Source organism: Aquarana catesbeiana, linkage group LG13 (genome assembly GCF_042186555.1).
Source record: "Aquarana catesbeiana isolate 2022-GZ linkage group LG13, ASM4218655v1, whole genome shotgun sequence".
In the NCBI taxonomy this organism is placed as follows: domain Eukaryota; kingdom Metazoa; phylum Chordata; class Amphibia; order Anura; family Ranidae; genus Aquarana; species Aquarana catesbeiana.
Window position 1 is genome coordinate 194734306 of NC_133336.1, and position 24272 is coordinate 194758577.

Here is a 24272-nt window from a genome sequence, read left to right on the forward strand (position 1 = left end):
CCTACCTATTCACCTAGGGAAAAAGTGTCAATAATAAAACACACTACACAGGTTTTTAAAGTAATTTATTAGACAGCTCCGAGGGTCTTCTGTCTTTGGGGGTCTTCTTCCGACTTCTCCACTCTCTTCTCCCGGTGTCATTCTGAAAGTCCGCCGTAACTCAGGCGAAAATCCGTCGGAAAGACGGGCGGACCTAGCCTGCCGGAAAGTCCGGTCGTGTGTAGGCAAGTCCGTCCGTTCAGGTAGTCTGCCGGAAAGTCCAGCAGGAAGGACGTTGGACCAAGTCTGCCGGAAAGTCCGCTCGTGTGTACCTGGCATAACAGTGTCATTTCATGAGATAATTTATGAGGGCATGTTTAGGGGTGGAATTAGGGGCAAGGCAGGGTAGGGGTTGTGCGGGGCAACTGGAGGCGACTAACTCTTAAGGCCTGGCTAGTAGCTCAAGACTTGAAATTGTGAACACTGTGATATATGTATGAGAGTTGCTAACTTGCTAACAAACACCCCAGGATACTGAAGCATGTCCCCTCATACAAATCGTATTCTCATAATACCTTCCTTACTTTTCTGCTTCTCCTAACTGCTGGAGATATTTCCCCAAACCCTGGGCCTCCCTTATTTACTTGTACCCAACACACCCATCACTATCACCCTACACCCTCTGGCAGTAGTCGCAATCTACGCAATTTAGTCTCCGTTCCTCTTCTTCCCAATGCCATCCTCCCCCTCTCCTGCACCCTCTGGAATGCTCGCTCTGTCTGCAACAAACTCACCGCTGTTCATGACCTCTTTGTCACTAATTCCTTTAATCTACTTGCTCTCACCAAAACCTGGCTCCACAAATCTGACACCCCTTCTCCTGCTTCCCTCTCCCAGGGTGGCCTTCACTTGATTCACTCCCCTAGGCATAATGGACGCAAGGGAGGTGGAGTGAGATTCCTTTTATCCCCCCAAAGCACCTTCCAGGTTATTCACTTCCCTTCCTCTCTTTCCCTCTCATCATTTGAAGCTCACTGTATACGTCTATTCTCTCCTACTTCCCTAAGAATTGCTCTGATCTACCGGCCCCCTGGACCATTTTCGACTTTCCTTGATGAGTTCTCTGCCTGGCTACCCTACTTTTTCTCTTCGGAAATTCCCACAATCCTTCTCAGTGATTTCAACATCCCTGCTAATACAAACACTCCTGCTACTTCTAAATTTTTTAGCCTCTTCATTTGACCTGAAGCAATGGGTACAGGCTTCTACTCACTCTGATGGCAACACCCTTGACCTTGTATTCTCCTACCCTTGCACTCCATGCAACTTCTCAAACAATCCTTTTCCTCTCTCCGACCATCACCTTATTCGTTTCTCTCTCTCCCTGTCTTCCACTACCTTTCCCTCCAATCGCCTAACCATCACCCGTAGAAACTTTCGCAACGTCAACTCTTCTCTCCTCTATTCTTCTACTGACCACCTCTATGACAAAATCTCTCCTGTCCTGCCCCAACCAAGTCACTTCCATCTTGAATAAATCACTGTCCTCCACCCTGAACAAGTTTGCTCCCCTCACTACATGCAGAATCAGGCCTCGACACCTACAAACCTGGCAAACAGATGACACTAAAATTCTCAAAAAACGTAGTCACGCTCTTGAGCATCTGTGGCACAAGTCCAAGTCTTTCAAAGACTTCAACCAATACAAATCTGCCCTCCAAAAATACTATTCTTTTCTCCACACTGCCAAGCAGACCTAATTTACTACTCTTATTAACACCTTCTCATCGAGTCCCTGTAAACTTTTCTCTACCTTCAACTCTCTACTTCATCCTCCACCACCTCCACCCACTGACTCACTCACTGCCCAGGAGATCGCTAATCACTTCAAAAACAAGATTGATACAATCTGTGATGAAATCTCCACTCTACAGGTATCTCCCCCAGTTAAGACCCCATATCAACAGGTACAATTGACACTCCCCTTATTCAAATCTGCTACTACAGACGAAGTTGCTAAACTCCTTTCTAACGCCCACCTAACCACCTGCCCCCTGGACCCTATTCCCTCTCAAACACTACGGTCGCCCTCTTACTCTATCCTACACTCTCTAACTCACATCTTCAATCTCTCCCTCACCTCTGGCATTTTCCCCAATGCTCTAAAACATGCAACTGGTCACCCCGATACTTAAAAAGCCATCCTTGGACCCTGCCAATCTTAACAACCTACACCCTATCTTCTTGCTCCCCTTTTCCTCTAAACTCCTTGAACGCCTGGTTTACAACCAACTGAGTGACCACCTTCAATCTGGATTTCGCCCTCAACACTCCACAGAAACTGCTCTTTTAAAACTCACAAATGACCTACTAACTGCAAAAACCAACGGACACTATTCTGTACTCCTACTTCTGGACCTTTCAACTGCCTTTGACATGGTTGACCACCCCCTCCTCCTCAAAAAACTTTACTCCCTTGGTCTCCGTGACTGTGCTCTTCAGTGGCTCTCATCCTACCTATCTCAACGCGCCTTCAGGGTCACTTACAATTCTACTTCCTCCACTCCTCCTCCCTTCTCCATCGGGGTCCCCCAAGGTTCTGTTCTTGGACCTCTTTTATTTTCAATATACACCTGTTCCCTGGGTCAGCTGATAGCCTCTCATGGCTTTCAATATCATTTCTACTCTGATGACACACAAATCTATCTCTCCACCCCTCAGCTCACTCCATCAGTCTCCTCATGCATCACTAACTTACTAACAGACATATCTGTATGGATTTCACACCACTTCCTCAAACTCAACTTGTCCAAAACCGAACTTATAATATTTCCTCCCCCACGTGTCTCTTCCCCTGACTTATCTGTCAAGAGCAACGGCACAACCATCCACCCCTCCCCACATGTCAGCGTGCTAGGTGTTATCCTGGATTCTGAACTCTCCTTTCGGCCCACATCCAATCACTTTCCAAAGTTTGCCTCCTCTCTAAACTACGTCTCTTTCTAACCAATGAAACCACAAAGCTCCTGATTCATTCCCTGGTTATCTCTCGCCTTGACTACTGCAACTACCTCCTCATTGGCTTACCTTTAAATAGACTATCCCCCTTCAGTCCATCATGAATGCTGCTGCCAGACTCATCCACCTTACAAACCGCACAGTGTCTGTTACCCCTCTCTGCCAATCCCTCCATTGGCTGCCACATGCCCAACAAATTAAATTCAAAATACTTACAAAGCCATCCACAACTCTGCCCCCAGCTACATCACTAGCCTAGTCTCAAAATACCAACCTAATTGCCCTCTTTGTTCCTCCCAAGACCTCCTGCTCTCTAGCTCCCTCATTACCTTCTCCCATATCCGCCTTCAGGACTTCTCCCGAGCCTCGCCCATCCTCTGGAATTCGCTACCCCAATCTGTCAGACTGTCTCTAAATTTATCCACTTTTAGGCGATCCCTGAAAACTTTCCTCTTCAGAGAAGCCTATCCTGCCTCCATCTAACTACTGCACTATTTTCTCCATTAGCTCATCCCCCAAAGCTATTACCCTTTTGTATAACTTGACCCTCCCTCCTAGATTGTAAGCTCTAATGAGCAGAGCTCTCTGATTCCCCCCCTGTATCAAATTGTATTGTAATTGTACTGCCTGCCCTAATGTTGTAAAGCGTTGCGTAAACTTTCGGCTTTATATAAATCCTTTACAATAATAATAATATGAGAGGAAAGCTCCATTAATGTATGCCTTTTATATTTGCCTGAAGTTCGGGCTTTAAAGATTGTGACACCATCAGAACTAGCATTTATTGTTCTGCATCACAATGGATACAGCCCTTACAATGACCCTGTAACTAGGAACAAAACATTTTAGATAGAAGAAACCTGTAATAGAAGATGCTGAATACAACATTAAAAGCTGATGGTTTGCTCCATTTAGAAGGTCTTGTGCTTCTATATATGACAGCTTCCCATGGTCAGCAGTTGCTAGGGAAGCAGCTAATGCTTGCACTCACTGTGTCCCTAGCAACAGCTGATATCACTGGAAAACCCCACCAACCAAAGGGGCAGGGACAGGGGGTGATATCATTGCACAAATATGGCCACTGGATGAATGGCAATATTTGGTCAATTATGTCCCCACTATCCCCACCCCTTCCCTTAAAGTGCTGATGATAGCTCAGGGAGCTGTCATTTGCCTGTGAGTACCATCAGAATTGGTTGTGTGCTCTGGGGTGTCAGGATTCTTTTTCAGCAGACAGCAGGGGGCAGGACCCCCATACATTCATCTGGGGGGTGGCAGTATCTGGGGGCCCCTTTAATGTTAAAGGGGGCTTTCAGATTCTGATAAGCCCATCACCCACAGAACCCCACAACCACCAGCCAGGCCACCAGATTTGATGGCCTGGTATACTCGTTTTTTTTAACCACTTCAATAGTGGGCACTTTCACCCCCTTCCTGCTCAGGCCAATTTTCAGCTGTTGCAGTTTGAATGACAATTGCGCGGTTATGCAACGCTGTACCCAAACAAAAATTTGTATTTGTTTCAGACACATAAAGCTTTCTTTTTGTGGTATTTGATCACCACTGGGTTTTTTTATTTTTTGCTAAACAAACTAAAATTGTGAAAAAAAAATGTTTTTGTTATAAAACTTTGGAAATAAGTATTTTTTCTCCTTCACTGATGTGTGCTGATGAGGTTGCACTGACACTTATGGGCACTAGGGATGAGTCCGCGGTTCGAGTCGAATGTAAGTGTTCGCCCATTCGCCGAATTCCAAACATTATGGGGCGTTCGCGGGAAATCCGAGTGCCCACGGAATGCCCCATAATGCACTGCGAGGTTGCAGTGTATTGACGGCTGCTGATTGGCCAAAGCATGCACCTGACCTGCATGCTTTGGCCAATCACAGCACGCTCTGCTGTAAGAGCCATGATTGGCCAAAGGCAGTGTGCTCAATCATGGCTCAGGGGGCTAAGTCCACGCCCCACACTATGTAAGGCTATGTAAGGCATAGCAGCCTTACATAGTGTAATGAATGAGAGCAGCAAAATTACATTTCTAAAGGAAAAAATGTCTTTTAAAACTGCTCGCAGTTGTAATATATTGTCGGATCCTGGCAATATACATAAAAATCATTGAATGGGGACATCGATGGGGACAAGGGCTCATCCCCACAACCCTTGCCCGGTGGTTGTGGGGGTCTGCCTCCCATCGTGGCAGAGGTTTTCAGGTTTTTTCTTTTGGTCAATCTGTGCTGTGATTAAAGATGGATGACATTGCGGGACAATTTTTTATTTTTTTTTAATAAAGGAATTGTCAAAAACTGACTCCTGTCATTTTTACTTTTTTGAAATTTTTTTGGTGAATGAGTAGGGGTACAATGTACCCGATACCCATTCACATAGGGTGGGGGCCAGGATCTGGGGCCCGCAGACCCCCACAACCACCGGGCAAGGTTTTGGGGGATGAGGCCCTTGTCCCCATCAACATGGGGACAAGGTGTTTTAGGAGGGCTCAAAGCACCCTCCACATGTTGAGGGCATGTGGCCTGGTACGGTTCAGGAGGGGCGGTGCTCTCCTGTCCCCCCCTTTTCCTGCGGTCTGCCAGGTTGCATGCTCGGATAAGGGTCTGGTATGGATTTTGGGGGGACCCCCAGGCCTTGTTGTTTTTAAAAATTGGCGTGAGGTTCCCCTTAATACCCCCAAACACTTTCTATGGCAATAACTTGCATATAAGCCTTTAAAATGAGCAATTGGTTTTTCATGTTCGTTTTCCATAGACTTTAACAGTGTTTGCGTGTTCGCACAAATTTTTTGCCTGTTCGCATGTTCTGCTGCAAACCGGGGGTGTTCAGCTCATCCCTAATGGGCACTTATGGTCACTGATAGGCAGAAATGATAGGCACCGATAGGCAGCACTGATGGGCAATGACAGGCATCACTGATGGGCACTGAAGGGGCTTCACTGACAAACAGGGCACTGATTATCAGTGCAGATGTCCTCACTGAGGAATGACGTTTATCGGCTCTCCTCTCCTCTCCTCATGAGCTGTCAGCCTAACCGGCATTTCCTATTTACACTATGATCAGCTGTGACTGGACACATGGTAAAGAGCCTACGTCACAGGCTCTTTACCATGATCGGTGATGCGCTGTGTCCGAGGCACGAGCAGCCCATTCCGAAGGGCTGAAGGACGTTTAGCATATGAATAGTAAAGCCTCCGCCTGGCCATCGATCCGCTATAGGCAGGTGGGAAGGTGTTAAGAAAAAAACTAATTTTCTTTAACCACTTGCTGCCTGCAAGTCCCGACGGCGGGACGGTGCAGCTGTTATCCTGTTATCCATATGACGGCGGCTCTTCCAGGTCCCCCAGGTCACCGGGTCCCGATGCGCATGCCCGGCACAATGTCCGACGGGCACCCGCGATTGCCCGGTAACCGAGCAGGACCGTGGATCTGTGTGTGTAAACACACAGATCCACATCCTGTCAGATGGGAGGAGACCGATGGTGTGTTCCTTGTACAGAGGAACACCGCTTTGTCTCCTCCCCTTGTGAGTCCCCTCCCCCCACAGTTAGAATCACTCCCTAGCAACATGATTAAGCCTACAGCGCCCCCTCCTGGTTAACCCCTTCATTGCCAGTCACATTTAAACAGTAATTAATGCATTTTTATAGCACGGATCTCTGTATAAATGAGAATGGTCCCAAAAATGTGTCAAAAGTGTCCAATATGTCCACCGCAATATCGCAGTCATGATAAAAAATGCAGATCGCCGCCACTACTAGTAAAAAAAAAATTATAATAAAAATGCTATAAATCTATCCCCTTATTTTGTAGACGCTATAAGTTTTGCGCAAACCAATAAATATATGCTTATTGCAATATTTTTTTACCAAAAGAATACATATCAGCCTAAACTGAGGAAGACATTTGTTTAAAAAATAAAAAATAAAATGGATATTTATTATAGCAAAAAGTAAAAAATATTGTGTTTTTTTCAAACTTGTCACATTTGTTTTGTTATAGCGCAAGAAATAAAAACCGCAGAGGTGATCAAATACCACCAAAAGAAAGCTCTATTAGTGGGGAAAAAATGATAAAAATTTCATATGTGTACAGTGTTGTATGCCCGCGCAATTGTTATTCAAAGTGCGACAGCGCTGAAAGCTGAAAATTGGCTTGGGCAGGAAGGGGGTGAAAATGCCTCGTATGGAAGTGGTTAAAGTAATAAAAAAGATACAGGAGAGAAATGTCATTTGTTGGCAATTCAAATATTTTTCCTTTGTAAATGTCAGTGCTCCTGGCCAAATTTAATTTTCAAGCCTTTTCTCAATGCATTGATATACAGTGGGGACGGAAAGTATTCAGACCCCCTTACATTTTTCACTCTTTGTTATATTGCAGCCATTTGCTAAAATCACTTAAGTTCATTTTTTTCCTCATTAATGTACACACAGCACCCCATATTGACAGAAAAAGACAGAATTGTTGACATTTTTACAGATTTATTAAAAAAGAAAAACTGAAATATCACATGGTCCTAAGTATTCAGAACCTTTGCTCAGTATTTAGTAGAAGCCCCCTTTTGATCTAATACAGCCATGAGTCTTTTTGGGAAAGATGCAACAAGTTTTTCACACCTGGATTTGGGGATCCTCTGCCATTCCTCCTTGCAGATCCTCTCCAGTTCTGTCAGGTTGGATGGTAAACGTTGGTGGACAGCCATTTTTAGGTCTCTCCAGAGATGCTCAATTGGGTTTAAGTCAGGGCTCTGGCTGGGCCATTCAAGAACAATCAAGGAGTTGTTGTGAAGCCACTCCTTTGTTATTTTAGCTGTGTGTTTAGGGTTATTGTCTTATTGGAAGTAAATCTTCGGCCCTGTCTGAGGTCCTGAGCACTCTGGAGAAGGTTTTCGTCCAGGATATCCCTGTCCTTGGCCGCATTCATCTTTCCCTCGATTGCAACCAGTTGTCCTGTCCCTACAGCTGAAAAACACCCCCACAGCATGATTTTGCCACCACCATGCTTCACTGTTGGGACTGTATTGGACAGGTGATGAACTGTGCCTGGTTTTCTCCACACATACCGCTTAGAATTAAGGCCAAAAGTTCTATCTTGGTCTCATCTTATTTCTCACCATCTTGGATTCCTCCAGGTGTTTTTTTTTAGCAAACTCCATGCGGGCTTTCATGTGTCTTGCACTGAGGAAAGACTTCCGTCGGGCCACTCTGCCATAAAGCCCCGACTGGTGGAGGGCTGCAGTGATGGTTGACTTTCTACAACTTTCTCCCATCTCCTGACTGCATCTCTGGAGCTCAGCCACAGTGATCTTTGGGTTCTTCTTTACCTCTCTCACCAAGGCTCTTCTCCCCCGATAGCTCAGTTTGGCCGGACGGCCATCTCTAGGAAGGGTTCTGGTCGTCCCAAACGTCTTCAATTTAAGGATTATGGAGGCCACTGTGCTCTCAAGAACCTTAAGTGCAGCAGATTTTTTTTTTGTAACCTTGGCCAGATCTGTGCCTTGCCACAATTCTGTCTCTGAGCTCTTCAGGCAGTTCCTTTGACCTCATGATTCTCATTTGCTCTGACATGCACTGTGAGCTGTAAGGTCTTATATAGACAGGTGTGTGGCTTTCCTAATCAAGTGCAATCAGTATAATCAAACACAGCTGGACTCAAATGAAGCTGTAGAACCATCTCAAGGATGATCAGAAGAAATGGACAGCACCAGAGTTAAATATATTAGTGTCACAGCAAAGGGTCTGAATACTTAGGACCATGAGATATTTCAGTTTTTCTTTTTTAATAAATCTGCAAAAATGTCAACAATTCTGTGTTTTTCTGTCAATATGGGGTACTGTGTGTACATTAATGAGGACAAAAAATGAACTTAAATGATTTTAGCAAATGGCTGCAATATAACAAAGAGTGAAAAATTTATGGGGGTCTGAATACTTTCCGTCCCCACTGTACATTCCCCAGGACAGTTCTTATCTCCAGTGCTATTTTTTGACACCCTCTTGCCTATTAGCCTAGAATATGGGCATCTTTTTAATTTGACAGATTCTGCTCCCGTTGATTTCAAAGGGGTTTGGGTTGTGCATATGAACCTCATTGTAGTTTGCCAAACCTTGCTTGAACCGAAACCAGAGCAGTTTGGTTCATCAGTACTTAGCTATTGCAGAGCTAAGGGCACTGCCGCTATCCAACACATCCAGATATGTCAAATAGCACTGATTTCTGCACTCTAGGGTTCCCCCTGCTGGCCAATACAACACATAGTAGCTGACGGGTGAAACCACAGTACTCAGCGGGAACACACTATAAAGATCACCCGGGACAGAAGACTAGACAGATGTATAAGTAATGGACATCTTCTTTTACAGTGTTCTTCTCTTTTAAATTGTAATCCTAGCAATTGGATCACTTTAATTCAGATTAATTGATTAATTATATATGATAAGTCATGGAGGTTGCACACAAGATGCATCTACTATACACCTATACTATAAATGGTTGTGGGAGCAATACTGTGTCTGTCCTCCATCTTCTCATGTGATCTTCTCTGTGTTCCAGTTGGGGTGATCCTGCAGGTTCCTCTTGATGTTCATGAAGGGGATGATCTGACTCTGAAATGTCACCATCGTTCTGACTACACGGCAAAATCTACAATATTCTACAAGGATGAAGGTATCATTCAAAACTGGAGCAAAACATCTGAATTTCATGTAGGAATTGTAAACATGATGAACATTGGGAAATACAAATGTGCAAAGGAAGAATCTTTGAATATTTATAATACTTACAAAGATGAAGCTTTTATCTACATACACAGTAAGTCATAGGATGTGTACATTGCTACCCTTAAACATAAACAAACAGGTTTATTAAATCTTTTTCAAATGCACATTTTAAGCCTGAAAATTAGTTACACTCCCAAACATTATGGATTTTCTGAAAGCAGAGACCCTGGAGAATAAAATGGTGGTAGTGCAATTTCACTATTTCACAGTGAAGATAAGTTAATTTTAGTGCACACAAACACAATACATTATCCTGTTTTTGGAAGAGTATAAAAGATGGGGTTGTGTAGAGTAAATAAATACCAAACATATGAAACACTTGTAAAATGGCGAAAAATGTTGGTACCCAAAATAGGCATCCATAGGCGATGCTTAAATACAGTACACAGTGCTGTGTTTTGGCAGTGGGATGAGAACTTCCCGTCCCACTCCCAGAACCAAATCGAGTCAGGATGAGCGCTGTTCAACCATTCACAGAAAGCTTTGTATTCTATGAATGATTACAAAGCTTCCTTTGATTGGCTAAGGTGGAAAAGCAGGGGGATGATGCCACTATCTCTGCCTCAGCCAATCATAGGAAGCTTTCTGTTCATTCATAGTATACAACGTTTTCTGTGAATGAATGAGTGGAGTGGGAGTGGAGTGGGCACTGTGGCTACATACAATTCATACAGCTCACCCAGCAAGTCCACCAGCTTGGCCCAAACAAACTATTTAAAGGGGACAATAAATGTGGAGTTAGGCTTTAACTTTATTGCTGTCACTTAGGGGGCTGACAATGGACATAGTGGACATAACAGTAGGGTTTATTAGACCTCTACTGTCACCTATGGACCCCATTGAAGCTTAATAAGCACAGTTTGTGCCTGAATAGCTTCTTCCCCAGCCACAGCAGCCAGGGAATGACAGCTTTGAAACTCGAAGTGATGAACAGCTGGTTGTTTCTGGCTTTCATTCAGTGCAGATATGATCAGTGGACAGACATTTGTTGATAGTCATCTGCTCTCCCCACTGACACCCACCTTGCCTGTCCATAATGGACCCAGAATACATGCAGGGGGTAGTGGCATCTTGTAGCATGTGTGGAAGTGGTCGGGCAGCTTTACAGAATCATTTCCACTAGAAAGCCAACAGTTGGAAATGTAAAGAGACTCCCAGCTGCAATAATGAGTTTACAAGTCTTTGCTGCCCTGGATGTAGTACTTAAGCCCGTGGCAGCAATAGGGTTAAAAAAAAGAAAGCACCAAGTACAGAATAATACACTCAAGTCTTGTGTTCGTACTGTAATTAACTCACCGTTTATCTTGACCAATATCTCCTGACTCTTCTTCCTTACACTGTTGGTTGAGGTTGTCACTTCACAGGAATATTTCCCAGAGTCCTTCACCTGAGCGGACTGAATTCCATATTGTACAGGTGTGATGTGAATTATGTACTCAGTAATGATCAATACAGAAGATACATTACTCTTACTGTTTGTCTATGTGATTATTTTTTAGAGCTATTTGAAATTCCAGAGATAAAAGTGACCCCGTCTCCAGTGGTAGAAGGTGATGAGATGACCCTGACATGTGACACTAGTCTCAGCCCGCTCAGACCGAGGACACAACTGAAATTTGCTTTTTACAAAGATGGGCAGAATGTCCGAGAATCATTTTCAAATAATCAATATGGAATTCAGTCCGCTCAGGTGAAGGACTCTGGGAAATATTCCTGTGAAGTGACAACCTCAACCAACAGTGTAAGGAAGAAGAGTCAGGAGATATTGGTCAAGATAAACGGTGAGTTAATTACAGTACCAACACAAGACTTGAGTAACATTTCATAACCCCAAATCAGAAGACTCGGTGAAGATAAGTTATCATCTCACTCCAAATTGTATTAGTAATGATGCCCAGCCTGAACTGAAATAATCTCAAAAAACCAACAAATAGACAAACCTCTTGATATGTAGTATTCCCTTGCCTCCTGGAAACAGTTAGGGAACCCCAAGTGGGTTGGATCGTTGATTGTGGGGTGGAAAAAATTGGGCGCCAGTCACTTTAATAGAGATGAACAGTGTTGATTATTTGACCAAATAAACTCTTACAGAGAAGGAATAGGGCAAAGGATACCTAAAGAACAAAAAATAGAGTCTATAAATGTTTATGCACAGTCAAAAAAAACAAAGGAACTTTAAAGTGGTTGTAAATCTCAATCATGAAATATGAACAAAGCATATCCCTCTATAGTGTGTACTTGCCTCAAACAAAAGTGCAGTTTCTGTCTGCTGCTTCAGTTCTCTGAATAACTTCTGCCAAGTTTTCCTGACACCAAAAGAAAAATGTTGACAGGGGAGGGAGCTCCAGCTTATTGACAGCCTCAGCCCTGTTCCTGTGTGAAGGGGGTGTTGTCCTTATCCTCCAATCAGCTATCAGAGCTCTCTTCACTGAGCTCTACAAAGTGTAACTTCAGCTCTACACCCCCTTTTATGAACTCTCAGACAAGCTTATAAATTCAGCACTTTGAACGGATGTAGAGGAGAGAAGATTAACGGTAGATAGATACAACCACTTTTTAAAATGACACCAGAGCTCTGTCAGGCTGTCTTCAGACCATAGAATAGCTATAGTTCACCAGAACTTCCTGCAATGTCCATCAGTAGAAGCTTCTCCCTTGCTAATCAAGACACCTTTGCTGAGATTCCTGACACTATAAAGTATAACTGTAAAGTATATCTAAACCCAAGTGAACGGAATTCTGGTTCTGGACGACCATCCTTGGTTAACTCAGGCAGACTACCGGTATCCTCGGATCTGTGAGAGACCACATGAGACACGGGAAACAAGCTGGAGTGTGTTCATTAGGGATGAGCCGAACACCCCCCCTGTTCGGTTCGCACCAGAACATGCGAACAGGAAAAAAGTTCGTTCGAACACGCGAACACCGTTAAAGTCTATGGGACACGAACATGAATAATCAAAAGTGCTAATTTTAAAGGCTAATATGCAAGTTATTGTCATAAAAAGTGTTTGGGGACCTGGGTCCTGCCCCAGGGGACATGGATCAATGCAAAAAAAAGTTTTAAAAACGGCCGTTTTTTCAGGAGCAGTGATTTTAATAATGCTTAAAGTCAAACAATAAAAGTGTAATATCCCTTTAAATTTCGTACCTGGGGGGTGTCTATAGTATGCCTGTAAAGGGGCGCATGTTTCCTGTGTTTAGAACAGTCTGACAGCAAAATGACACTTTGAAGGAAAAAACTCATTTAAAACTACCCGCGGCTATTAATGCATTGCCGACAATACACATAGAAGTTCATTGATAAAAACGGCATGGGAATTCCCCAAAGGGGAACCCCGAACCAAAAAAAAAAAAAAAAATGACGTGGGAGTCCCCCTAAATTCCATACCAGGCCCTTCAGGTCTGGTATGGATATTAAGGGGAACCCCGCACCAAAAAAAAAAAGGACGTGGGGTCCCCCCAAAAGTCCATACCAGACCCTTATCCGAGCACGCAACCTGGCAGGCCGCAGGAAAAGGAGGGGGGGACGAGAGTGCGGCCCCCCCCTCCTGAACCATACCAGGCCACATGCCCTCAACATTGGGAGGGTGCTTTGGGGTAGCCCCCCAAAACACCTTGTCCCCATGTTGATGAGGACAAGGGCCTCATCCCCACAACCCTGGCCGGTGGTTGTGGGGGTCTGCGGGCGGGGGGCTTATCGGAATCTGGAAGCCCCCTTTAACAAGGGGACCCCCAGATTCCGACCCCCCCCTGTGTGAAATGGTAAGGGGGTACAAAAGTACCCCTACCATTTCACTAAAAAACTGTCAAAAATGTTAAAAATGACAAGAGACAGTTTTTGACAATTCCTTTATTTAAATACTTCTTTCTTCTATCTTCCTTCATCTTCTGGTTCTTCTGGTTCTTCTGGCTCTTCTGGTTCTTCCTCCGGCGTTCTCGTCCAGCATCTCCTCCGCGGCGTCTTCTATCTTCTTCTCCTCGGGCCGCTCCGCACCCATGGCATGGGGGGAGGCTCCCGCTCTTCTCTTCATCTTCTTCTCTTCTTCTTTTCTTCTCTTCTTCTTTTCTTCTCTTCTTCATTTTCTTCTCCGGGCCGCTCCGCACCCATGCTGGCATGGAGGGAGGCTCCCGCTGTGTGACGGCGCTCCTCGTCTGACAGTTCTTAAATAACGGGGGGCGGGGCCACCCGGTGACCCCTCCCCCCTCTGACGCACGGGACATGACGGGACTTCCCTGTGGCATTCCCCGTGACATCACAGGGAAGTCCCGTCAAGTCACTGTGCGTCAGAGGGGGGCGGGGTCACCGGGTGGCCCCGCCCCCCATTGTTTAAGAACTGTCAGACGAGGAGCGCCGTCACACAGCGGGAGCCTCCCTCCATGCCAGCATGGGTGCGGAGCGGCCCGAAGAAGAAAATGAAGAAGAAAAGAAGAAGAGAAGAAGAGAAGAAGATGAAGAAGAAGAGAAGAGCGGGAGCCTCCCCCCATGCCATGGGTGCGGAGCGGCCCGAGGAGAAGAAGATAGAAGACGCCGCGGAGGAGATGCTGGACGAGAACGCCGGAGGAAGAACCAGAAGAGCCAGAAGAACCAGAAGAACCAGAAGATGAAGGAAGATAGAAGAAAGAAGAAGTATTTAAATAAAGGAATTGTCAAAAACTGTCTCTTGTCATTTTTAACATTTTTGACAGTTTTTTAGTGAAATGGTAGGGGTACTTTTGTACCCCCTTACCATTTCACACAGGGGGGGGCCGGGATCTGGGGGTCCCCTTGTTAAAGGGGGCTTCCAGATTCTGATAAGCCCCCCGCCCGCAGACCCCCACAACCACCGGCCAGGGTTGTGGGGATGAGGCCCTTGTCCTCATCAACATGGGGACAAGGTGTTTTGGGGGGCTACCCCAAAGCACCCTCCCAATGTTGAGGGCATGTGGCCTGGTACGGTTCAGGAGGGGGGGGCCGCACTCTCGTCCCCCCCTCTTTTCCTGCGGCCTGCCAGGTTGCGTGCTCGGATAAGGGTCTGGTATGGATTTTTGGGGGGACCCCACGCCGTTTTTTTTTTTTTTTTGGTGCGGGGTTCCCCTTAAAATCCATACCAGACCTGAAGGGTCTGGTATGGAATTTAGGGGGAACCCCACGTCATTTTTTTTTAAATTTTGGCCGGGGTTCCCCTTAATATCCATACCAGACCTGAAGGGCCTGGTATAGAATTTAGGGGGACTCCCACGTCATTTTTTTTTTTTTAATTTTGGTTCGGGGTTCCCCTTTGGGGAATTCCCATGCCGTTTTTATCAATGAACTTCTATGTGTATTGTCGGCAATGCATTAATAGCCGCGGGTAGTTTTAAATGAGTTTTCTCCTTCAAAGTGTCATTTTGCTGTCAGACTGTTCTAAACACAGGAAACATGCGTCCCTTTACAGGCATACTATAGACACCCCCCAGGTACGAAATTTAAAGGGATATTACACTTTTATTGTTTGACTTTAAGCATTATTAAAATCACTGCTCCTGAAAAAACGGCCGTTTTTAAAACTTTTTTTTGCATTGATCCATGTCCCCTGGGGCAGGACCTGGGTCCCCAAACACTTTTTATGACAATAACTTGCATATTAGCCTTTAAAATTAGCACTTTTGATTTCTCCCATAGACTTTTAAAGGGTGTTCCGCGGCATTCGAATTTGCCGCGAACACCCTAAATTGTTCGCTGTTCGGCGAACTTGCGAACAGCCAATGTTCGAGTCGAACATGAGTTCGACTCGAACTCGAAGCTCATCCCTAGTGTTCATTAGATCTCTGTCTTTATTGAATACAACAGTAGTATATATACCAGTAAAAATACATGTCTAAGGGTTATTCAAACTTTACACTCAGTACTTTCTTATCAAGAGTTAGGTCTGCTTGACTAGATAACAAGAAATAGCTGATGACTTGCTGACACAGATTCGGCTTAACTGCAATATCTCATAGGGTGTGGTTCTATGCAAACTTTTAAGCTGATTATGGCAAAACTCACACACACAAAAAGTTCACTTCTACTTTATGTAAAATGGAAGAAAATCTAAGATGGAGTCAGTTGTTTATACATTCTATTACAATCCCCTCTTAAGTCATGAACATGACTTACTTTCTCTCCACAGTAACATAATTAGCTTTCTTATAGTACATGCTAAGGTAGGCTTTATTAGCATCAGTGGGGTCAGGGGTTCGGGTAGCTCTAGCAGTGATACACATTACAAGTTTAAAACATGCATATACCTACTGCATGTAGAGGGGTTAGTCTGTGTCTCATTCCCTAAATTAAAACACCAGTCAGGGAAATGACTTCTACTCATTGTTGGAAAAGTAACGATGTTGCTTACATATAAACTTGATATGTTGGTTAAAACAACGGGAGGAGTTCCATTTAAAAAAAGGGTGATATTTAAAGGTACAGCCATAGGGGGAAAACGGGCTGTACTAGAATGCAGTTTACTACATATCCAACATTTCTCATACCCTGATTTCTGGACATAATTATATTTGAATTTCAGTAGCAACATTTTGCCTGTAAAACTCGGTTTTCACTCTTTCATTGTGAGGAAAAAAACGCACTAGATCAAACGACAATAATGATTAAAAATATATAAATTTGATTAGATAGAACTTAAAAGCAGCAGCTAAATTGCAAGATAACACAAACAGATCAGTTAGAAAAAGAAATGCTGCGCTATATAAAATTGAACCAGCAATAACTTGTATATAAAGGAATATGCATTAGTAAAGTCCATAGAAGACACCCAGGTGAGCTTGATCGAACGTAAGTGCCGCCACCTAATAAAAAACTTGCTTACCAGATGGCAAGCAAAAGCGTGCAGTTGGCTATAGCCCAGCCACGGCCTTTGCTTAATAGGAAATGCCCGGACTGATGTACCAGATGATTCGTCTAAGCACTGCAACCAGCTACGATCGTGGACATCCGTTATTCACGATAACTCAATCAGGGTATAAGAAAGAAAACCATCCATAGCGTGATAACGTTTGGAACAATTTATTGTAAAAAGAAGTATTGCACTTACATATTAGAAGAATTTAAAAGGCACTAGATACAGAGCCGGCCGGCTGTAACAAAAAACCCCGTCCTCCTAATCAAACGGCGTGGTGACGTCAGCACGTATCCTCCTCCAGACGCGTTTCGTCACAGGTTGACATTCTCAATGGGGGAACGTTTTTACAGCCGGCCGACTCTGTATCTAGTGCCTTTTAAATTCTTCTAATATGTAAGTGCAATACTTGTTTTTACAATAAATCGTTCCAAACATTATCACGCTATGGATGGTTTTCTTTCTTATACCCTGATTGAGTTATCGTGAATAACGGATGTCCACAATCATAGCTGATTGCGGTGCTTAGACGAATCATCTGGTACATCAGTCCGGGCATTTCCTATTAAGCAAAGGCCGTGGCTGGGCTATAGCCAACTGCACGCTTTTGCTTGCCATCTGGTAAGCAAGTTTTTTATTAGGTGGCGGCACTTACGTTCGATCAAGCTCACCTGGGTGTCTTCTATGGACTTTACTAATGCATATTCCTTTTTAACTCTTTCATTATCTGATTGTGCATCTCTTTTGTGTCTGGTATGTGTATTATTGATGGTGTTTATTGGGTGACCCACATATACCTTTAAGGGCTCCCAAGTCCTCAGGATGATAAATACAATTAGTTATGATCCATGTTGGTAAGAAAACATCTAAGTCATCAATAACAAGAGGCCCAAGGCCTTCCCAAAAGTCTGTGGTGCAATAAGCGAGGTCATCTTGTTCAGAGACTCTTTCACCTGCTTCACTCACTGTTCGAGGATTTGTATCACCTGCTTCACATCTCTGTGCTTTATCTTGCTTCTTAGGTGTTTGGTTCACCTTCTTCACATGACTGGCATGGATCCAAGCCTGTTGTCCCTCTACCAGAATGGCTGTTAGGGTAACCGCGTTCACTGTAGTCGGGGGTCCAAATGGGTACTCTTGGTTCTTGGCACGATTCATTTGCTGGACCACTACGATGCCCCCCACCTGGAGAGGATGAGTAGGTTCCTGTGAAGAAAAAGGAGAGGTGTGAGCGACACGTTTTTCAACTCTATCCAAAGTTTCAATCACTTTCTTAACATACTCCTGTATGACATCAAGATCCCCTCTTTCTAACATTAATGGCTGTCTAGTCCATGGGGTGGGGAAGGGTCTGCCCATCAGGACCTCGAAAGGGGAGTAACTCATGGTTTTAGAGGGAGTCATTCTTACCTCTGCAAGGACTGCAGGAAGTACCTTTTTCCAGACGTTGAAAGTCCCCCCTGTGGTTTTTCTGATTTTATCTTTAAGTGTCATATTCATTCTTTTTACTATCCCTGAACTCTGGGGTGGTATGGGATGTGAAACTTCCAGTGAATCTTCAGTGTTTTCACTAAATCTTGACACACTTTGGCTATGAAGGCAGGACCATTGTCTGACTTCATTTGAAGTGGGCAGCCCCATCTTGGGATTATTTCCTGTGTAAGGATTCTGACTATTGTTTGTGCATCTTGCAACATATGATTTTACTAATGAGGGAAGACCGGAGATGAAAAAATCTTTATCCAATAACCCACATGTAACCTGCCAGCCTCTGTGTCCTATCCCATGATATAGTGAGATAAATAGGGGTGTACTAGCTACAGATATGAATGGTCTCCCCTATTGGCAGATGAGCCCTGATTCAAGGCTTTTCTGTACTCCTTCAATGCTCCATTTCCTAACAGAATGGACACATTGTGAGTAGTGTATAGTGCGGTTGCATAACCCAGGGTGAATGAAGTAGCCATCTCCACAACCATCGCACAGGATGCTAAAGCTCAGAGACACGCCGGCATGCCCAGTACCGGCATAGGCACAACCCTTGCAAAAAAAATGTAATAGGGCGGAGATTTCCCCATGCTCCTGCGCTAGGACCGTCACATGGTTTTACAGTTGCCCCTGGCAAATAAGTGAAACAACTTGCCATATTCAGATAATCCAAGACCAGGAGCTGTGACCATTGCAGTTTTAGGATATATAAAAGCATTGCACCTTTCATCATTCCATTTTACACAATGTGGCATATCGACATTTGTGGCTTGCCTCAGGAGTTTATCATAGTAGGAACAATCAGATATCAATTGGCGGCAGTAACCAATTATACCAAGAAAAGTCAGCATATCTTTCTTAGTAAGTGGGCGGGGCAGACCCACTAGAGCCATAGCTCTTATGTGACTGATTTTCCTCTCTCCTTTAGTGAGCACAAAACCAAGGTATTGAACAGTTTCCTGACACCATTGTAGCTTTTTCGTAGACACCTTGTGACCATTATCTGCTAACCAATGTAACAGATTTAAACCATCCTCTTTGCATGCAACCTGGCTTGGACTACACAACAATAAATCATCAACATATTGAAGCAGGACAGAACCATGGCAGGGAGTCCAGGATCACAAGGTTGCCTGGAGGGCCACTAAGTAGACTACAGGGGAGTCCACATAACCCTGGGGCATTCTACAACATGTCATCTGGCGGTTTCTAAAACAAAATGCAAATATTGGCTGTGTCTCCTCGTCTACAAGGATGGAAAAAAATGTGTTGGTTAAATCAATCACAGAGAAATATTCAGCATCGGATAGAATGGAGGTGAGGAGTGATGGCACATCAGGCACTATGGGTGCAATGGCCCTTAAGTCCTGCACCAACCTATAACTGCCATCTGGCTTTTTAACTGGATTTATAGGTATGTTGAAGGGTGAAATTGTCTCTCCTTTTTTTTTTTTTTTTAATTCTCTGTTTAGGAAAGTGCGTCACCATCGGAGTAATTCCCTCCTTTATCAATTCGATAATCAAGCAATGTTATCTTTTACCCATACAAATAAACTGCCTACACTCTTTACACTCTTCAGACAGGACTCATGTAAATGACAAGGGCATAGTGCAGCACTGGGGTTCTGGTCTTCCTGGCATGCAGGACACCGACAACTAGTTAAGGTACACAAGGAGTCTAGGACAGGAAGGACCCCTATGGGTATTAACTGAGGAGAATACAGTATGCCCACACATATAATGAAAGTGAGGGCCCTTGGAACAGCCAAGAGTTGGAAACACCCCACACAATCTTTATGCACAACTCTTCTCCAGACTCACCCAAAACCATGCAATACGAGGCAAGACCTATATTAACAAATAGCCACGTAAAAACAGACACACAGGAAACTCTAGGAGCAAATAGAGTTGCATGGTGAAGAAATAAATATATACGCTGCGCTTTCAGATATATTCTTCCCATTATATATATGTGATAACCAAAGTGCAAATATGCATGTGAGTCACACACCGTGATACATCCAGTAACTAGTGACTGTAAAAAGTGACAATAGTGCAATAAATAGTTATGAATACTTAAAAATGAACATATAAATGAAAATAAATAATCACATTAGTAAAAAGTGCTATAACGTGCATCCATATGGTGATTGGTTGTATCAAAATTATTGTTAATAAGATCATATAGTGTTCATAAAATCGTATAGTGTTCATAAAAATATATAGTGGACTCAATCCACTAAAACATATAGATGAATAAAAAGTGCTTCTATGTGCATATGTGTCATCCAATTATTTCAATTAAAAAGTGCTTCTAAAGTCCATGCGATTTGGAAACTGCTGTGTAGATAATCCAAAACAAGCCACAGTGATCCATGCGATATGGAAACTGCTGTGTAGCAAGCCACAGTGATCACACTCAGGTGCTCCCCCCTAGGTATTAAACGCTCATCTCTGAGCTTGTGACTTTGCACTTAAGCTTAGTCAATACACGCCTGTGAACCACCTCTGGGGCTCTGCAGTTTTACCCAGACTCCTGGACCCGTCAGCACTATACCTCGGTTGAGTAAAAAGGGACTGGATGGTGTAATAACGTTTTAACAGTTTAGTAATCACATAAAACCCCCCTATGGAGTACTCACATAGTACAGGCGCGTCAGTGCGTCACTCTGCATCAGGCAAACGGCAAACAGCATGTAAAGATAACAGATCAATATTGGGATGGTATGGGGTTCTTTCCTGACAAGTCACCTGCTAAACGTCCGTCCTGTTCCCTCCTCAACGCGTATCGATACAGGGAACTTCCGTATCTACTTCAGGGGGAAAATATAGTGTTGCATGGTGACACTGGGCAGGAAACAGTGCTTGAAATACACTTGGGGACACACAGATGTACTGCTAGGGGGACATTAATATACCTTAGCCTGAGGCAATGAGTGGAGCTTCAACAGCCAGGCATGACTGGGCATGTAACTAATTACAATAACAGCAGGGGGGTTAGGCAGTCTTAAGCCTCGTATACGGATGAATTCTTGTCTTGATATAGAGACTGACTGTAAAAGTTTGCTTGACTCACCGCCAAGGGCCTGTGAGTCCATCCTGTCTGGTAAGGGCAATTTACGTCTATTTTCTGAGTGATAGTCTCTATATCAAGACAAGAATTCATCCGTATGCAAAGTTATTTTCATCAGTTCTTAATTACCCTATATGAAGACTGTTTACATCCAAATTGTCGGGGAGCTATCTGAGATCACCCTAATGCACAGTGTTGGACTGTAAATATTCACATATATACACCACCCCAATGGACTCTTGTTTTTACACTCAGGTTTGGCCTTGAGGAGCAGGCCATTTGTGGGTTAATGCACAACATATTGCTGTAATCTTTTTTATGTCATTTTGCTTACTTACTATTTATTTATTGTCATAGATTTTGAGTCAATTTTTTGATCGTATTATTTCACCCAGAGGTGACCCATTGGACTTAGACACGTTCTATACTGTTTGTATGTGTTCACACATTTGTCCACTTATGTTTTATTTTTTATTTTTATTTTTAAGTTTTTGTTTTATGGTGATAGTTGAAGAACCGTCACTACTTCTTCACACACTTTATTTTATTATCACTAGCCCTATGGGGTATAGACCTCAGGGCCTTATATCTACAAAATTTAGTGATAAACATTCCATATTTTGCCTAGAAACAAAATAAACCACTGGTTATATACCTGTAACAAGTACATTAGCATATGAAAACACAAACATATTACATTACCTTCCATGAAGAAAGTCTTTCTTTTTTTTTTTACCAGTGCACTTTTTCTAATATAAAAAAAGTTTGACGTCAAACTAATTTTTACCACGTGGATTTTATGTATGGTATACCTTTACTATAAAAAACTATTGTTCACCATGGTTAAAAAAAATTGACCAGCTCAAAAAACAAACATTTTTATAAGTTACCATCTCTACAAGAAAGTTATACTTCATCATAACACATTGGAAAACTCTTCAAAACTGTTTCTTCTATGAAAACAAAGATTATAGTTTAATACACATATTTGTACATTACTAAGGGGTAATTTTACTCTTTACAGTTCACTCAGCTCACTCAATTTGCAGGACACTACAGCTGTTTACACACGCACACACAAGCAATGCAATTGAACCTGTGTCAAAGAAAGGGAGGGGTCGTTGCTCTTTAAACTATAATGCTGCTTACACACGGGCGGACTTTTCGACCGAACTGGTCCGACGGTCTATCCGACAGACTTCCGACGGACTTTCCTAATGAACGGACTTGCCTACACATGATCACACCAAAGTCCGACGGATTCGTACGTGATGACGTAGGACCGGACTAAAATAAGGAAGTTGATAGCCAGTAGCCAATAGCTGCCCTAGCGTTGGTTTTAGTCCGTCGGACTAGCATACAGACGAGAGGATTCTTCGACCGGACTCAAGTCCGTCGGAAAGATTTGAAACATGTTTTATTTCTAGGTCCGTCGGACTTTTGGGACAAAAAAGTCAGCTGGAGCCCACACATGATCGAATTGTCCGAGGGAATCCGGTCCGCCGGACCAAGTCTGCCGGAAAGTCCGCTCGTGTGTACGCGGCATTAGACAGCATTCCTTATTTTTAATCTTTAATCATCAGGGAAAAAGGCATTTTATTTTTATTTATTTATTTTTTTTTTACATCACTAATCTTTTAACATTTCACTTTACTTATTTTTATCAATTTTATTAACTGCTTTGGGTGTGGCTCCAATGACCACACGATTAGCCACCCCAGCAAGTGTTTAAATTAACAATTTTTAGCTCACAGTTTTTAGATTAACGTTTCTTTTAGAATAAGCAAACATAATATTTTATGTTTTCTTTTCCATATTAAATTTACCACAGTGCAAAATGCAGCCATCACATCTAATGCTTTCTTTAGTTGCAATATATTACATTTCTGGTTTGCGGTTTGATACCGCTCTCCACTCTATCCAAAACAAAAAAAAAAAAAAAAAGGTTTGCCTTTAGTTACACTTAATGGTGATAGCTATTTCATATGTTCTTTTTTTTTTTTTCAAGGTGAAAAGGATGTGGATTACACGTTACAGAACCTAATTCGACTGTTGGCTTCTGGGATCATAATACTTATAGGGTCCTATATTTTCTACTGTCACATGAAGATTGTAAGAGTCTTCAAGACCAGTAATGTTGAAGATACTGAGGAAATGGCAGAAGAACACCAACTGTCATCTCATTGACTATAAAGCACCAACTGAATGTTGTTAGTAGCAGGGAATTATGGGGAAAAAGATATAGAAGCCAGGATTCATTAGTGAGTTTATCCTTAAAGCTGATTTATAGGCAGATAAAAAAGTCACAAATGAATGCAGCTCTGTAATCATTAATATGTTATCTAACACATATATTTTATGAATAGAGGCAGTGTATATACCTGAATGTGACCTGGTATCAGCCTCTTGCAGTGCCTGTACAGCAGGGCTGGGGTGTAAGAGGAAGAAGCAGCACAAGCTGACAATCATTTCATGTGCTGACAAGAAGGATGCTGATAGGAAAAGAACAGTGACAGGGAGATCAGCTATTCATTGCTGCTTCTCCTTTCACTGTCCAGTCACAGGTTGGGGGCTTGTCTGGGATGACTTAGGTTTTAGAGGCAGTGGGTTGATTAATGCTGACCATTCAACGGAGGACATTTATTTTTGGAAAATAAGTACTTATATTGAAGTTGAATATTGCAGGAAATTATTTTGTTTTATATTTTAATGGGCTTCTGACAATAAATATTGATATATGACAATGTAGGATCTATATTAAACATATATATATTTTGTCTTTCTGAGCGCTTATTTATTGTATTCATGTAAGCAGGCACTTTTTTAAATAATAAATTATTTTATATGGTAATGCACTATTGGAGGCTTGTCTACTTTACATGTGGGACGGAATCCTTTATTGAAGAGCCGCAGCTGTGATCCCAGAAGGGTAGTTTATCGATTCTTTTTGGATTGGTATCCAATGCTTATGTTTTATGCCTATGAGGTGAGAGTTCTGGGAGCACAGAGGTATTGGTGACAGCGTTTCGACTCTCTGGGAGTCATTAATAGATTTCCTTTCACTGTTTTCA

The 24272-nt window shown here is 43.1% G+C and overlaps 1 protein-coding gene across 3 annotated transcripts in view; it reads left to right on the plus strand.

The window, feature by feature from the left end:
• The window catches only part of LOC141117257 (high affinity immunoglobulin gamma Fc receptor I-like), a 43745-nt gene extending 19733 nt beyond the window's left edge, over nucleotides 1-24012 (plus strand). For 2 of the 3 annotated variants that reach the window (XM_073610019.1, XM_073610018.1), the window contains 3 exons: nucleotides 9557-9814; nucleotides 11283-11564; nucleotides 23210-24012. In XM_073610019.1, the coding sequence (XP_073466120.1) occupies nucleotides 9557-9814; nucleotides 11283-11564; nucleotides 23210-23388 (719 nt within the window). In that variant the 3' untranslated portion in view covers nucleotides 23389-24012. The remainder of the gene's footprint in view (nucleotides 1-9556; nucleotides 9815-11282; nucleotides 11565-23209) is intronic. The other variant, XM_073610020.1, reaches the window with a different exon arrangement.
• Nucleotides 24013-24272: the final 260 nt, after the last annotated feature.